This window comes from Anabrus simplex, chromosome 2 (assembly GCF_040414725.1).
Source record: "Anabrus simplex isolate iqAnaSimp1 chromosome 2, ASM4041472v1, whole genome shotgun sequence".
In the NCBI taxonomy this organism is placed as follows: domain Eukaryota; kingdom Metazoa; phylum Arthropoda; class Insecta; order Orthoptera; family Tettigoniidae; genus Anabrus; species Anabrus simplex.
The window spans coordinates 1153604552-1153621674 of NC_090266.1; the positions used below are offsets into that span (position 1 = coordinate 1153604552).

At 38.8% G+C, this 17123-nt stretch overlaps 1 protein-coding gene across 1 annotated transcript in view; it reads left to right on the forward strand.

The window, feature by feature from the left end:
- LOC136863366 (probable E3 ubiquitin-protein ligase MGRN1) overlaps positions 1-17123 on the forward strand; it is a 159101-nt gene that overhangs the window by 109966 nt on the left and 32012 nt on the right. Inside the window, exons 9-10 of the mRNA XM_068226100.1 lie at positions 11032-11136; positions 15356-15516. Coding sequence (XP_068082201.1) covers positions 11032-11136; positions 15356-15516 — 266 coding nt within the window. The remainder of the gene's footprint in view (positions 1-11031; positions 11137-15355; positions 15517-17123) is intronic.

Here is a 17123-nt window from a genome sequence, read left to right on the forward strand (position 1 = left end):
TTGGCGCAGACACGGGTGCTGCTGAAAACTTCGCGCAGGAATTTCAGTCATTCATTGGAAAAGAACAGCTTGACCTTAGACAACTTTACAATGCAGGCGAAACAGGGTTGTATTGGAAATGTTTACCATCCCGAACATCAGTGATGCAACAAGTACAGCAAGCCCCATGCTGCAAAACATCCAAGGAAAGAATAACTATTATGGCGTGTGCTAACGCAAGTGGTGATCATAGATTAAAGTTATTAGCGATAGGGAAATCCATAAAACCCCGTTGTTTTATACAAGAGAATGTACCTTTGCAGTACTACCATCAAAAGGCAGCGTGGATGGACACACAGATATTTAAGGACTGGTTTCACAATCATTTTGTGAAACAAGTGACGGCCTACCTAATTAATAAGCAGTCACTGCCAATCAAAGCAGTGCTCTTGATTCACAATGCGCCTTCTCATCGACACCAAAGTGAACTTAAAGAAGGTGATATTTACGTGAAATACCTTCCCCCTAATGTAACTTTTATTCTCCAACCTATGGACCAAGGCGTTATTGCTGCTTTAAAGAAGAACTACAGTTCATCTCTGTTAACAGCAATTGGTTGAGGAAGGCATCGATATTCCAACATTTTGGAAGGACTTCAGTTTGTTGGATGCTCTTCATGCAGTCATTAAGTCATGGGACAAAATTACCGCTACTACACCCACACGATCATGGAAATCTGTTCTAGGTAAAGATCAAGTATTTGCCGGCTTCAGTGACGATATTTCGAATGGGCAACGTAGTCTCACTACGATAATATCATTACTGAAAAACCTGGATAAATGCCAAGATGCAGAAGAAAGTGACATTATTGAGTGGTTAGACGTCGATAAGGACGATTATGATTTCAGACATGAAAGTGAGGAGGATATTGTATGGAATTTGATGGTTGGTGAAGAAGATGGAGTTTCAGATGATATCGAGTGCGGGAGTTTCCCACAGCCAGACTAGTGTCTCTATAGACACACTTATCTCTTACATAGAAAATAGAGATGAATTTTCATTTTCAGATATTGTTTTCTTGAGAAATGTACGATCCAAAATTAGAAAAAAATGAATAATCGTCTAAGAAACAAAAAGTGATGACCGATTTTTTTCGTTAGATACGAGTGTTGGCATAATTCACATGGCATTTTGTAATGTTTCTCTAGTGTGTCTTACAATACAGTGTGAAGTGTTATAATTGTTTTCTGCTTGTACATAAAATACATTTCATTATTTTAACCTATGGTGTTGTTTTTACCAGGCTTAAAAATGACTGCGGATAATTCGCGGTTTTCGATAATTCGCGGAAGTGCGTGCATTATTACCACGAATTATCGGGAGTGCATTTAGAATCAATATTACAATAATATTTCTCTATACTTAAATTCCATTAAATCTTGAGCAGTAGGTGCAGATAATATTCCAGTAGGTTTCATAAAAAGTGTCATCGGCACAGTATTACCTATCATTACTCATGTCTTCAATTACCGTATAAATTCAGGAACCTTTCCAGCCATTTGGATGGATGCTCTAGTGATTCCAGTATTAAAAGTCAGGCTCTATGGCTAAATGGTTAGCGTGCTGGCCTTTGGTCACAGGGGTCCCGGGTTCGATTCCCGGCAGGGTCGGTAATTTTAACCATCATAGGTTAATTTCACTGGCATGGGGGCTGGGTGTGTGTGTCGTCTTCATCATTTCATCCTCCTCACAATGCGCCAGGTGGCCTACAGGTGTCAAATCAAGAAGACCTGCACCTCGCGAGCCGAACATGTCCTCGGACACTCCCGGCACTAAAAACCATACGCGATTTCATTTCATTTTCCAGTATTAAAGAACACCACATCAAATTCACCATTAGATTATTGCCCTATATCTATACTCCCTCTGCTTGCAAAAGCCCTTGAAGGACTAATACACGAGCAACTAACTGAATATCTCAAAAAGCATTCCCTATTAGACCCATTGCAATCTGGCTTCAGGAAGGGCCACAGTATGACGACAGCACTTCTTCAGGTAACAGATGATATCAGGCTTGTTATGGATCAACGACAGGTGACTGTACTCATGCTCCTTGATTTTAGCAATGCATTTGATACGGTAAACATACAAATCCTCCTTTAAAAAAATTGTGTTCCTTGGCGTCAACAAGAGTGCACTCAATTTCTTTATATCCTACCTCACAAATCATCATCAGCGTGTCTCAGTAAACGATGTTATGTCAAAATGGGCTATCAGATTATCTGGCATCCCTCAAGGATCTGTGCTGGGACCTTCATTATTGAGCCTGCATGTCAATGATATTTCATCCCCACTTGTCCACTGTAAATACCATCTGTATGCTGATGACTTAAAGGTGTATTACCATACTAATATAGATAGTATATGTGAAGCGATCCAACATATGAATACAGACCTACGACGACTCACATCATTTGCCAGAAACAACGCCTTACTCATCAACTGACGAAAGACCCAAAGCATAATAATTGGACATAAAAAATTACTATGTGCTCTAAATAATAATCACAATCCCCCAATTGATGATACTGAAGTGCTGTACTCAAAGATAGTTACAAACCTTAGGGTCACCTTAAATGAGACCCTACCGGGCGAATTGACCATGCGGTTAGAGGCGCGTGGCTGTGAGCTTGCTCCAGGAGATAGTGGGTTCCGATCCCACTGTCGGCAGTCCTGAAGATGGTTTCCCGTTGTTTCCCATTTTCACATCAGGCAAATGCTGGGGCTGTACCTTAAGGCCGCGGCCGCTTCCTTCCAACTCCTAGGCCTTTCCTATCCCATCGTCGCCATAAGACCTATCTGTGTTGGTGCAACGTAAAGCCACTAGCAAAAAAATGAGATTGACCTGGAATGAGCATATAACTAATATGTGCAGAAAAGTACACATCCGTTTATCCTTTAAAGCATCATAAAAGTGTTCTCCCACTGGACACCTTAAATTAAAACTCATACAAACACTTCTATTGCCAATCTTTGTCTACTGTGACAGTATACTGATTGACTTAACCTGTGAACAAAACTACAGCGTGTACAGAACTCTTTCATTCGATGTCTTCCAGCTCCGACATGATGCTCATATAACACCATACTACAAAAAGTTAGGATGGTTACGTTTAAACGCCCGTAGAAAAACCCACCAAATGACCCTCTCATCTATCAGTTGCTCTCTACAAACGGCCCCCACCTATCCATCGTCCAATTTTAGGCTTCTTTCTTCATTCCACGAAATTAACACTTGTTCCGGATCACTACTTGAAATGGCACCGCATCAAACAAATACAGCCATTCATTCCTGGTCTCTGCTTCGAGGTTATGGAATACGATCCCAGAAGATATTGCATTTCAGCAATAAAGGTAATCAGAAGACAAAAGAACTTGACAATTGTGATCCCCTTTACAAGATCAGACCCATTATGGACTTGACCAAGGACAGTTATGGGGATATTTTTGAGTTTGTGAGAAAGATCTCTCTGTTGATGAGGGCATGTAAACATTTAAAGGTCAATTATCATTCAAGCAATATCTACCCAGTAAACCATCATCTAAGTAGGGAGTAAAACTTTGGTCATTGGTCATTGAGGCTCACATACAGGTTATTTGTTATTTGTTGAAATACAACATACACAGTGGTAAATTTTAGTCACAGTATCCAGTATTTGGGAGATAGTGGGTTCAAAGCCCACTGTCAGCAGCCCTGAAGATGGTATTCTGTGGTTTCCATTTTCACTCCAGGCAAATGCTGGGGCTGTACCTTAATTAAGGCCATGGCACTTCCTTCCCAATCCTACACTTTCCTGTCCCATTGTCACTGTAAGACCTATGTGTCGGTGCGACGTAAAGCCAATTATAAAAAAAAAATTATAATTGAGTCAGTCTTTTTTTTTTAACATACTTGGCCTGTAGTTTACATTAAAAAAATTTATTCAAGAGTACAGATTTTTACACATTCACTGCATTCAGGCACTGGCACTTGTGGCACTGTTAGGATGTATAGAAGGGGTCTGCCAGAGAGTATGAAAGTGGTGAAATTGGGCATGGCAAGATACTGGGAGAGTAAACATGCTGTCTACAGTGGGTAATGCTGGGGTACAGCAGGTGGGGGTGAATTCCGAGAAGCTAAAATGCCAAGTATTTAACCCTAAAACTGGCAACTGTCGAATATTTGACACTTTGGTCACTGCTGTAGTCGTACTGTCGAATATTTGACATGTTCGTATTTTTTCACGTTATTTCCTCAGTTCTTCAACAGATGTTGCGACGATCTACTTGTTGTCGTTCCTGATGTACACAACTCCCGTTAGTTCAGCTTTGTTCTTAGTTGCAACTTCATTCTTAGTTACAACCTCTTTGAGCGCAATTCACAGAGGTAAATGTGTTCAGTTTTCCGACCATCTGTTTGAGCACCATTGCTGTATTGTTTGTAAATAAAACTTTCACAGGCTGTGCTTTGCTGTTATATTTAACTAGCTGATGTACCCGTGCTTCGCTACGGAATTCTAAATTTTATACAGAATTCTAGGTTAGGTAGTGTAAACGTTGTGAGCAAGATTGTATTAAGTTGCATAGCTCTTAATGTTGCCCTAGAAACATGACGGGGAAGTTACCAACGTCTTTTCTCATATGAAGACTGGGTTAGGGAATTTTCATTGTAATGGTAGGCCAGTTTGCCTACCATCAGTCACGAACAGGTTGGGGAGTTTTCATTATAATGGCAGACACTCACTCTCCGCCTGCCTTTATAGATTCTCAGAAAGACTCTCATAGTGGTTTTCCCAACTGAAATGAACATGGGTCATTACAGTGACGTCAGTAGGAATGGCGGGATTAAAAGCAATGCTTTCATATGAAATACTCGATCAAATGAGAAATCACACATTTTCTCATTTTTAACGAACAGTACTATGCTGCCGAACAAACAGTCCAAAGCTACTGAGCTGGAATTAGCAAGACGCAGACATCCGTGATCCATGAAAAATCTTCATCCTTTTTTCGGCGGGGGGTTCGAATAGTGGATAGTCCCAAGGCAAAAACTATGCCCGTTTACTTATCTGTTTCCTGGGAGTACCCGATGAGTCAGAAAATCTCAATTCACTACACTGGTGGGGGAAAGATCTGACGTGGAGGCAATTTTTCCCCCAAGCCAGAGAAGAAACCACATCTTCGCTGCTAATTTGGAATAAAATTAATGTAGATTTAATAAAAGTGAAGAGGAAGAATCATTTCTTAAGAAACGGCTCTTTTCAGGGTTGAATTTTGAGTTATTTAGTGAATTGTGGTACTATAATTTGGAATAGACCTAAATTGTAATTCTAGACCAGTTCATACTACTACTAACTGAGCCTCTGACTTAAGTGCGCACACTGCTCATTCAAAACAGCGCGTCAGAGTAGGTATCGAATAGCTGGCATACTATGATGAACCAGTGTGTTACGTACCAGCAGTATCAGAAAATGTATGAACCAGAGGAATGGCATGCTAAAGAAGAAAGTTATCTAACTCCTCAGCTATTTCCTGCCGATATTCAGTTAGGCTGTTATACTCGGTACGCAACAGTAATCCCATCTGTCGGAGTTAGTTGAATGTCAGCATAAGAGACAAAGAATATTACAACAAACAACGGTCAGTGTAATGTTATTGTTGATCAATGTTACGCGCTTTCGATATTGTAGGCCTTCTCATTATTAATTGTCTTCCGGTTCTGAAATACCACTCTTATCATAGTCAGTACAGTAAAACTGAATAAAATATAAATTATCGGAAATTGTGTTCTCTATAACTTTTGTTATGTAGTACTTTTCCATAGGACCAAGAACATAGGTATTTAAAAATTAAATTTTAGGTGTCTTCCCCTAAACTACCATTTCACCCAGAGTGAAAAACATTGTTTACAGCTTAAACTGTAGTTTCTTATTCCCCGACTCTATATACCGATTTTCATTAAATTCTGTTTACCCATTTTGTCGGGGCTCGGCGTTGATGTGGACTTAGGAACAAAAATCCAAATTCATGAATATCTGTGTTATCATAGCCGGTACAGTAAAAATGCATAAGATGTAAATGATCAGAAATTTAATTCTGTATAACATTTATCGATATGACCACTAATAATATAAATATTTGAGAATTGAATTTTAGGCCTTCCCCTAAACTACCATTTCACTCAGCGTGAATAAAATGATTTATAGTCTAGATTGTAGCAGCTCACCCCCCAACTTTACATACCGATTTTTATTAAATTCTCTTCAGCCGTTTTCTCGTGATGCGTGTACATACATACAGACAGACAAATTACGGAAAAGTAAAAACTGCATTTTCTTGTTACTGTGTACATGATCGATACAGAAATACCATTCTTTTCAAATTGTGAGCAATGTACAGCAAAACTCTTATTTTATATATATATAGATTTTATTTCATAGTTTTCTGTTTGGTGCAAAGTATTTACTTCTGTATATATACTGTTATTTGATAAGACACATTTTTAGTACAGTGTGTGTTTATATTTGGCATCTTCATCACAGAAAATTAGTGAAGTATGATGAAATTTGTTGAAAAATAAAAGCGACATCTGTTGTTGTGGATATTGAGAATTTAATTTAGAATGTGTATCAGCTATTTCTTCGCATCAAGTATCGGGAAGTGAAAGCGATAATGAGTCTGCCAAACAGCAACCTGCTGGGCTGAGTGGCTCAGACGTGGCAGGTTCGTTCCTGGCTCAGTCCGGTGGTATTTGAAGGTGCTCAAATACGTCAGCCTCGTGTTGGTAGATTTACTGGCACGTAAAAGAACTCCCGCGGGACTACATTCCGGCACCTCGCGTCTCTGAAGACCGAAAAAGTAGTTAGTGGGACGTAAAGCAAATATTATTATTATTATTATTATTATTATTATTATTATTATTATTATTATTATTATTATTTATTAAACAGCAACCTAACGTAACAATGTGGTCTAAGGTCGCGCCTTCTGAGCAAGGCATGCCAATACATTTTTCCTCCTGTCTAAGAATATATCTCTGAGTGATGAAACTTCTGCTAGTGCATTACAGATACATTATTGACAATCTATATATCTCGGTTTGTTTGTGACACGTTTCAGTTTTGTGCACATATGATCAAAATCTTATTATTTTGAATTTAGGAATTACTATTTTTGAACAGACTGTACATTTTTCTAGTTAAAGCTTTTTTGTCATTCTGTGTCAACACAACAATATTAAACGTAAGGAACTCAGTATATTAGCTTTACATAGAGATATAAAACTTCGTCGTTTCATTTCATACCTCGTGGATGTTTTATATTTTATTTAGGGCCGGTTCTACCACCTACTGGTAAAGTAGCGCGTAACTTGCCCTCCACGTAAAAGGATGTTTCCGTTCGACCACTCCCAGGTAGCGCTATCGGCAGCATAAATCGTAGTTACCCGGCGCGGAATGTATCGGCCACTTCGAGGGCCCAATAAAACTTTACCTGCCGGGCGAGTTTTGAGAGCTGAACATTATTAGCTGTATTTCTGGTGACATACAACTCAAATTAACTTAGTATACTGAAAAAAGCATTATACTGTAACTGTGATCGATATTGTATTGCAGGATTTTGAACATTAATGCTTCCCTTGAGTTGCAACGGTCACATCAGCCTCGCATCGGTAGTGTAGGGAACACATCTTATACATCAAGCTTTCGCAAAGAAACTCTAAAAGGATATAAAATCAAAACTTGTTTGGAAATAACTTCAAATGGGATTTAATTTTCTACTTTTTCAGTTTTCAGACACCAGATATAACTTAGTGTATGTATCCCAACTACCCCAAGCTTCCTCGTCGCATAATGGCTAATGCGCTCAATTCATATACGAGGTACGCAGGTTTGAGTCTTCATTATGATGAATCTTTTTTATTTTCATTATTAGCGTTGTATTAATCTGTATGCCTCTTTACATACGTTCTTTTGTTAATAATGTATTTCATTGAAATGTTTAATCACAATATTATGTCGAATAGGAAAATGCTTTATATGTGTGCTACTTATGGAAAGTGATGTTATGATTAATATAGCATATAGGACTGTCGCCAAGGTAGCAGATTCCCTATCAGTTGTATACATAGTCTTCTTGTAAATGATTTTGAAGAAATCGGAAACAATTCCATTTCCGAATTCCTCTTCCTATGAATGAATATTTAACCCGATTAGTTCTTTAACAGCACCTTCCAACTTTATCTTTATAAAGTTAAACTTTAGAATGAAATGCAGTATCAATAAATGGAAGCATGTGGAACTAAACGAGATCGCAGAGCTAGTTGCAAATAGAGCATCGTGGAGATACCTAATCAATTCACAGAAGCCTGCAGATAGAATGCTCAAAGGCAATAAGTCCGTAAGGAAGGTGTGGGTGTATATACATATAAGGAAGCGCGTAAAAAAGAGTTAAGAACAACGGCAGGGAACGAAAATAAATTTTTAAATGTAAATTAGAAAGACAATGAAAACCTGCGTACCTTCTATTACGGAGTGAGTGACTTGACCAATCTACTACGAGAATACTTTCCAGAAACACTGCCTTACATGACAGGTTATAACTGGCGTAAGAAAATGTAATCTCGAGATTTTAATCCCAATTAGCTATTGATTTTGAAACTCGTAGATTAAAATCATGAAAACTTGACATCGTTGTCCATAACTCTTAAGACTCTCCTTATTGGGCTTTTTGGTGATAATCAACAGATGCAAGCACAGAAAAATAAGACAATCAGAATGAGCTTCATACATCTGACGATAGATAGCACCACACTCGAAAGTGAGAAGTCGCTGAAAATCAGTCTAGCCAACTGCATATATCGGTGTCTAGCTCCGGGTAGCTACCCATTGCTTGCGTGGAGGTTGTTGCACACAAGGCAAAGTGCCAGCTGATTTACACCGCCAGGTAGTTTACCTCCCGGGCAGCTGCCAGCCACTTTACCAGCAGATGGTAGAACCGGCCCTTAGACAAGTAAAATCTGCAAAATATGTTGCCACAAGATTTGACATTGCCATTCTAGGGTTAAACCATACATTCAGGTTATGTATAGTAAAAGCATAGGAGGGTCAATCAGTTCGATCATTACTGTTCTTCATATCTATTCGACAGGCATACATTAAAATGGTACATGGTACTGTGGCACTTTATATTTGAAGTTGCTTTCATAAATAGTGGTCTTGTTTACAACATTCATAACCCAGGAAAAAAGTTATCTCACAGAAAGTTTCAGGAGAACATTATTCACAGCCTCCTTGAAAATTATGAACACCTGATGCCAAACAAAAGGGGAAGAAAACTCTTAACCCCTACTTTGGCAGACAGAGAGAGAGAGAGAGAGAGAGAGAGAGAGAGAGAGAGAGAGGCTCTTCCCAAAACAATTTGAGAATAAGCAACACAAACCTAATTGTACTGTGCATTCTATAATGCCAGGTCAGTGCAAAAAAGAAAGGGAAAGAAGCCTGCCGACGTAAGCAAAAATGTTTCCTTCTTAAAAAACTGCCCAGACAATCCACCCATGTGCATTGTGCCACGCTTTGAGAAGTGTCACTCATTTGAAGCGTTGCAAAGAGTACTGCATGTGCCACTAAAGTACTTATTTTCAATGTGGGCAGGTATGTATTTGATGAAATAAATCACTACCATATATTTGTCACAAAAATAACTTACACTTTTCCAAGTTTTGTTTTTGTGGTGTATTTCTGTAGTGTGTAAATATTTACCTTGATCAATAGAAAGCCCATTTTGAGGTCAGACTGACTAATTCAAGAGGTGGAAGCAAGTAGAAATCAAAGGTTTTGAAAGTATTTTTTTTAATTGTATTTTTTTAATAATTTGTATTGTGTGGGGGTTTTTCAGTGTATATACAGAGTTAGTGTTACAAATGTCTGTTCCAATATTACTTTTTAGTGCTGTTGGGTATTTCTTTTAACAGGAACATGTTACCATCAATATACCACATTGTAAGATCTTCCCCATTTTGTGTATTTTTACACTGTAATCCTGCGGTGTCGATATTATTCTCAAAATATTAATTTTCAATGGTTTTTTTTATTTGGGAAGAAAATAACGTTATTTCAGTTAAACATAAAGTTCATTTTTTTTATCACTTAGTTCGAAGTATTCAGAATATAGCTTTTATATAATTGGTATTGCATTTTTTGCAGTGTATATACAGCATATTCTCCATAGCATCAGATATGTATGTTACATCAACTTTTTAAGTACCATATTGTAGAGTATTTCTGTAAACAAGAGTTCTCTTTATTTTACCGCTTTTTTTTTAAATTCTTCCACATTTTGTTTAATTCCTTCAGTGTCAATATTTTTCTCACAATATTACTTTCCAGTAGTTTTCAGTACTTACTTAAAGAGAAATTCACACTATTTAGCTAAAAATAAAAATATATTTTTCACTGCTTAGTTAAATATTTTCACAGTAAAGCTCCAAATTTCTTTTGGCAGCACAGGGATTAATAGTTAATAATATACTAAAAGCTTGAAAAAGAATAGCCCTTCCAGTTCATCCTTAATTTATGGTTTTTTTACACACTACTATCACTTGTAAAATACTCCATTTATTCTAATGAAACTATTGTGTCTACCACATGTTAAGACCCCAACATGGCCTCTGTGGGATGAAGTCCGAGTCTCGTATTAGGCGACTTCACTGTATTTTTATAATGAAATTCACTGAGCTCGATAGCTGCAGTCGCTTAAGTGCGGCCAGTATCCAGTATTTGGGAGATAGTAGGTTCGAGCCCCACTGTCGGCAGCCCTGAAAATGGTTTTCCGTGGTTTCCCATTTTCACACCAGGCAAATGCTGGGGCTGTACCTTAATTAAGGCCACGGCCGCTTCCTTCCCACTCCTAGCCCTTCCCTGTCCCACCGTCGCCATAAGACCTATCTGTGTCGGTGCGACGTAAAGCAACTAGCAAAATTAAAAAAATATATATAATGAAATTCTTTTCTTGCAGGCAAACAACTGTCCCATTTGCCGTGCTCCATTTAGAGCTTTGCTCCAGATTCGAGCTTTACAGAAGTCTGCAAATTTTCCACAGCCAGCTACATTGCCACCTGAAGTACGTATTGGGATATGATGATTGTTACATTCAGATAGGCTCACAAGTTTGACATCAGCTAGTGCTCAGTTCTAGGAGAGCACCTGACCTCATCATGTAACCACTTCTTTTTTTCCATTCTGTCTCTCTCCTGCCCCTTTCTGTCTAGCCACTGTAGTACAGGTTTCAATAATTGTATTCAGCATTCTCTCTTTATCCTCTACTGATGTCGGCTTTGGAAATAATCATGTTTCATGGGGGTAAGATATTCTTTCCTTTCATTTCAATGATTTAACTTTATTTTCAGGGGCAGATTTTTTTTTGTTTGTCCTTTTTTGTTAAGGGTTTCGGATGTGATAGTTCTGTGTGAACTTAACACTTATTCATTGTAATAAGGTAAGCATATTTTATACTTTTATACCTCCTAGGAGGTCTCCTCAAAGCCTTGTAAGCTTCCTTTTGCTTGATCTAGTAGAATTGGATTACCCCACAGTTTTAATATAGGATTTTTTTCCCATAATAGGATTTCTCGGGCATGATGGCCCAAATAATTTTATGGTGAAGAGCTGGGCTTCATGTAGTAATAATGCACTTCAACTTATCTTGATTTTCAACAAGTTCAAAAAAAATTGTTTTTCAATGGTTTCTTTTTATCTGTAGGTTTTACTTCAACTTAACTTCATTTCCCATTTCTGGTCTTCAGGGTCAGGTTGTGAATCAAGGACCTCCACAGTTTTCTATCTCGCCACCACTCCCCTATCTTCCTCCAATATTTCTTCTACTTCTACTGCTTTCTTCTCTATACTCTCCTTCACCGTATTATCCATCCACCTCCTTCCACATTGTCTTCCATTTTCATCATGTGTCCATACCATTTCAGCTTACTGAGCTCGATCTTGTCTTGCAGTTTAGGGAATCAAATTCTGTCTCTGATTTCTTTGTTTCTGATTTTATCTCTTCGTGTCTTCCGAATTATTCCTCAAAGGAATTTCATCTCGGCTGCTTGAATTCTGCTTTCATCATGTTTTTTTACTGTCCATGTGCATGTTATGTATGTCAATATTGGTTTGTAAAACATTTCTCCAGGAGGTCCTAGTTCCACACTATACCTCTCACACATTGGTAAAACCCATAGGCTTGTTGGATTCTCTTTCCAATATCTTGGTTATTTTCCCATCTTCTGAAACTATACTTCCTGAATATTTGAAGCTTTTCACAACTCTCAGTGGTCTTCCATTTAATTCAATTTTCCCTCTTCCTTCTCTGTTACCTCTTGTCATTACTGTCTTAGTCTTCACATTTATTTTCATTTGATGTTCCTATAGCTCCCAGTTCCATACAGTAACTGGTTCTTGTACTTTCCTTTCATCTTCTTCCCATATTATTATGTTGTCTGCAAAGATTAAGGCCTTTGTCTCTTTGCTTCTTCCTTTTTTTACACTCTTGCAGATTTTATCCATGACTCTGATGAAGAGTAGAGGGAATAATACATTTCCTTGACTTATTTCCTTTAATTCCTAGGTGGAACATAGGGCCTCGACGAAGTTTCTCCAGCGTGTTCTATTTACTGCCAATGCCTTCACCTCTCTCTTTGTCTTGTTGACTCCAGCTCTCTCCCTGGCCATGGTTCTCTTCAAGGTGATCCTCGGTCTGCCTTTCATGTGACTACTTTGCGGATTCCAGTTCAAAGCCTGCCTTGTGATACTTTCTTGTGGTCTTCTGTAGTCAATCCACCTCCATTTTTTTTCTCATTATCTGTTGCTGTGTGGGACTTTGAATTGTAGCCTCCCAATGGTCCTTCTTTCAGATGGTCTTTGACTACCATATTCTCATAATGTACCTGAAGCAACAATTTATAAAAGTCTGTAGCCTTGTGGTAATGTTTTTGATCATTTTCCAGGTCTCACTTCCAATATTAACATAGATTTAACATTTGAGTTGAATATTCGTAGCTTCATTTTTATGTAAATGTGGGGAACCTCCATATTGGTTGTAAATGTGCAAAAGCCCCTTTGGTTTTATTTATATGATTCACCACGTCTCTAAAAGCATCTCCATCCTGGCAGACCATGCTTCCTAAGTAACAAAACTCCTATACCCTTTCTATATCCATAGCCGGGCTGAATGGCTCAGACTGGCTCAAACTTCCTCACTTGTTTAGCTTAGCTTGTTCTGTTTAAATGTTCTTAAGAATGTGTGTGTTACAAGTTCTGGTAACATCCATTACCTCTGTCTTGCCGGTGTACAGAAGCACTGACTATACATAGCATCTGAAGAAGTTGTGACGTGTCTCCAAGCTGAGGCTTCTGACTTTCTTGAGGTCAAGTTGGCAGGTTTGATCCTGGCTCAGTCTGGTGGTATTTGAAGGTGCTCAAATACGCCAGATCCATGCCGGTAGATTTACTAGCATGTGACAGAACTCCTACTAGACAAAAGTCAGGTACATCCGCACCTCCGAAAACCATAAAAGTAGTTAAAGTAGTTAGTGGAACGGGGGGGGGGGGGGGGAAAGACAGTAACATTATTATCTATATCCATTCCATCTAACTTCAGGCTAGAATTGTTATGCAGTTTATGGACATTAGGTTTTTTTCTCTCTTTTTTATGCACCCACTTTGTGAAGGTGGGTGTATGTTGCACTATTAATGCCCGACTAACTATCTGTCCGATAATTTTTCAGGACACTATTACTTCCAACCGTTACAGTATATTCACAGCATTCTTGAACAATTTTTTTGCTGAACTGACTGAAGAAGTAAAGAGGTATGGCTATTTCCATTAAGATGGTGCAACGGTCCATACATTGCATAGCTCTATGCGATGGTTGCAGAAAGTATTCGACGTTGATCAGGTCAGTAAAGGCTCATGGCCCCCTTGTTCACCAGATTTAAGCACCCGTGACCTTTACCTACACGGAAATCTCAAAGGAAACGTTTACAGGAATAATCCTTGAACTGCGGAAGAATTCAAAATCAAAATTAGGAAACACTGTGCAGTGTCCACAAACTGCAAAGTGCATTTTGAAATCTCATTACAAAATGTGAAGCTTGCATTGCGGCTTAAGGAGATACTTTCAGCATCTTTTGTAAATTCTGTTGAGTTAACTTTCATTAACTAGTTTAACTGTTTGCCTTAGTTAGTTTGTTAGTTAGTTGTTCTCATCATGTATATAGCTGGTGAGTTCAGTTTCGTTTAATTGATACAGGCATAATCATGCTCGTTCTTTGAGACTACGTCTGCTCGCCATTGCGAGCACTGCGCTCGCTGTCACCACTTCTCTGCGCTCCTGTGCCTCACTATGCTAAGAAGTCTTACACTATACTCCCTCTATAATGATCATTTCATTTTTGAAATAGATATTAGGGTTTACAATTTTGGAAAGAAAACCTTACGCTGGGGAATGCAGTTCTTCTTACAGGTCGCTGAGCAGAAGACAAATCTCTCGTCAGTCGAATGTTGTGTTTCTTCCTTTATTTGTCTGTCCAGCGTTCCTAATCCTACCACCTTTATTCATCCTTTTCTTATGTCTGTTCCCTTTTCCTGTATTTATTCGACTTTCTTCTTATCCTTCACTTCCTTCATCAGACTGAAGTTTTGTTAAAATGATCCTTAAATGAGTGTCGATGCCCATCCTCCTAATGGAGTTTGGAAGCAGAAACAATCTCACACCGGGCGAGTTGGCCGTGCGCGTAGAGGCGCGCGGCTGTGAGCTTGCATCCGGGAGATAGTAGGTTCGAATCCCACTATCGGCAGCCCTGAAGATGGTTTTCCGTGGTTTCCCATTTTCACACCAGGCAAATGCTGGGGCTGTACCTTAAGGCCACGGCCGCTTCCTTCCAACTCCTAGGCCTTTCCTATCCCATCGTCGCCATAAGACCTATCTGTGTCGGTGCGACGTAAAGCCCCTAGCAAAAAAAAAAAAAAAAAAACAATCTCACCAGAAGCTGGGAAGAAATTAATGTAGAAAAACTGGGATTGGTGAGGGCAGGGACCATCTATTTGAAGACGGCGGTGTAAGATGATGCGGGGATTGTCCTTGTCCTTTTGTGCTTTTTGTGTTCTTGTCTCTTCTTTGTATTGCTCCCTCTTCCCACACTAACCTATCATTGTGTTTGTCCTATTCCATGTTCATTTTCCTGTTCATATATCTGTCTATATATATGATTTGATTTACACTTATTTGTTCCTTTCCATTACATATTTCAAACAAAGTAATTTTTGACAAATGAATTTGTTCCAGGGGAGTTGCGAAAACATTCCTGCAGGTTATGAAGCCGTATCTCTTTTAGAGGCTTTGAATGGTCCTTGTCCGTCTCGAATTGTTCCCGTTGCACCCCCACTAGACGTGGCTGAGACTCCGGATCAGGAAGTGGCTGTACAAGCTGCTGAAGTACTTAACAGGTCAGTAATTAGACACTGTTTAGTAATGTGTAAACTGAGCAAATGGCTGCATAGTTTGGGTCACATAGCTATCAGTTTGGGAGATAGTGGGTTTGAACCCCACCGTCGGCAGCCCTGAAGATGGCTTTCCGTAGTTTCCGATTTTCACATCAGGGACATGCTGGGGCTGCACCATAACTCTTTCCCGTCCTTAGTGACCAAAAGCGCCTGCCTGTTCACTTTGCCTTGCGGTCCTTAGCACCTGGCTGCATTATCTGAACACGTCTGCGATCTGTACAATAGTTTTGTATTTTTTTCGGCAGTGAAGTGTTTATAAGGCATAACAGTGTTTACGAAGTTGCTACCAACATAGTGTGTTGAAATTTCTGTGGCGTCAAGTGAACTATCGATTGTTACAAACTGCTACCAACTTCAGTGTTCACTGTTTCCAAGGAGTAAAAGTGTATTGTACTGAATCGATTGCAACGAGTACAGCTAACATTACGAAAGTTTATCTGTACAGAGCACAAGTATTTCCTGTTGTAAAATGGGTGTGTGCTGAAATTGTTCTAAAGCTGTGGCACGTCAGGATGTAAATGGAAAAATTCACTGCAAGTTATGCAGTAATCTATTTCATAGTGCATGTGTAAATCTTACGGAAGAGTACGTGAAAAACTTGCGATCCAATGACGAGATGTGGTTATGCAGTAATTGTGAGAAAACTCCCTGTAGTAATGTGAGTGATCAGGAGGGCAGTAAAGTTGCAGAAAATATACTGACTGTAAGCGAGATATATCGACTTCTGCTTTCAATTAGTAAAGAAGTTAAGGAATCGTGTAAGAATCTTGAGGTAGAGCTCGGTAAATCTCTGAACTCGGTTCATGAGAAACTGGAGGAAAACTTTATTTTACTCAAGAGTCATGGAGAAGAACTGAAATCATGTAAGGAAGTTATTGAGAGCCTTAAATCAGAGAACTGTGCATTAAAGAACAAGATCAGCAACTTACAGCAACAAATAGATGACCTAGACCAATATGGAAGGCGGAATACACTGGAAATACATGGAATTCCTGAAACGTCAAATGAAGATGTGATCTCCTTAGTGAAAAATGTAGGTCGGGCATTAGATTTTACTGTGACTGATAATATGATTGACACATGTCATAGGTTAAAAAAGCCAGTAAGTCAACCTCATGCAGGAGTTATCGTGAAATTTGTTAGAAGATTTGATAGGGATATGTTTCTCCAGAGGCGTAAGATTAAACGTAACTTGAGCTGTGCTGACATTGGACTTACCTCTGGGGGGCCTATCTTTGTCAACCAAAATCTCACTTTAAACAGAAGGATTATTTTCAGTGAAGCGAGAAAGGTGAAAAGGGAGAGAGATTTTGCATATTTGTGGGTGGATAATGCAGGAAATATTAAACTTAGGAAGAAAGCAAGTGACACTTATGTATATAGTCTTAGAACGATTGATGATGATAAGAATTTGGCATGATATAGATGACTGTAAGGGATAAATTATCATTTTACTATCAGAATGTTAGAGGGTTGAGCACCAAAATAAGTGACATATACACAAGTGTCCTTGCTAGTAATTATGACGTGATTATGGTTACAGAATCATG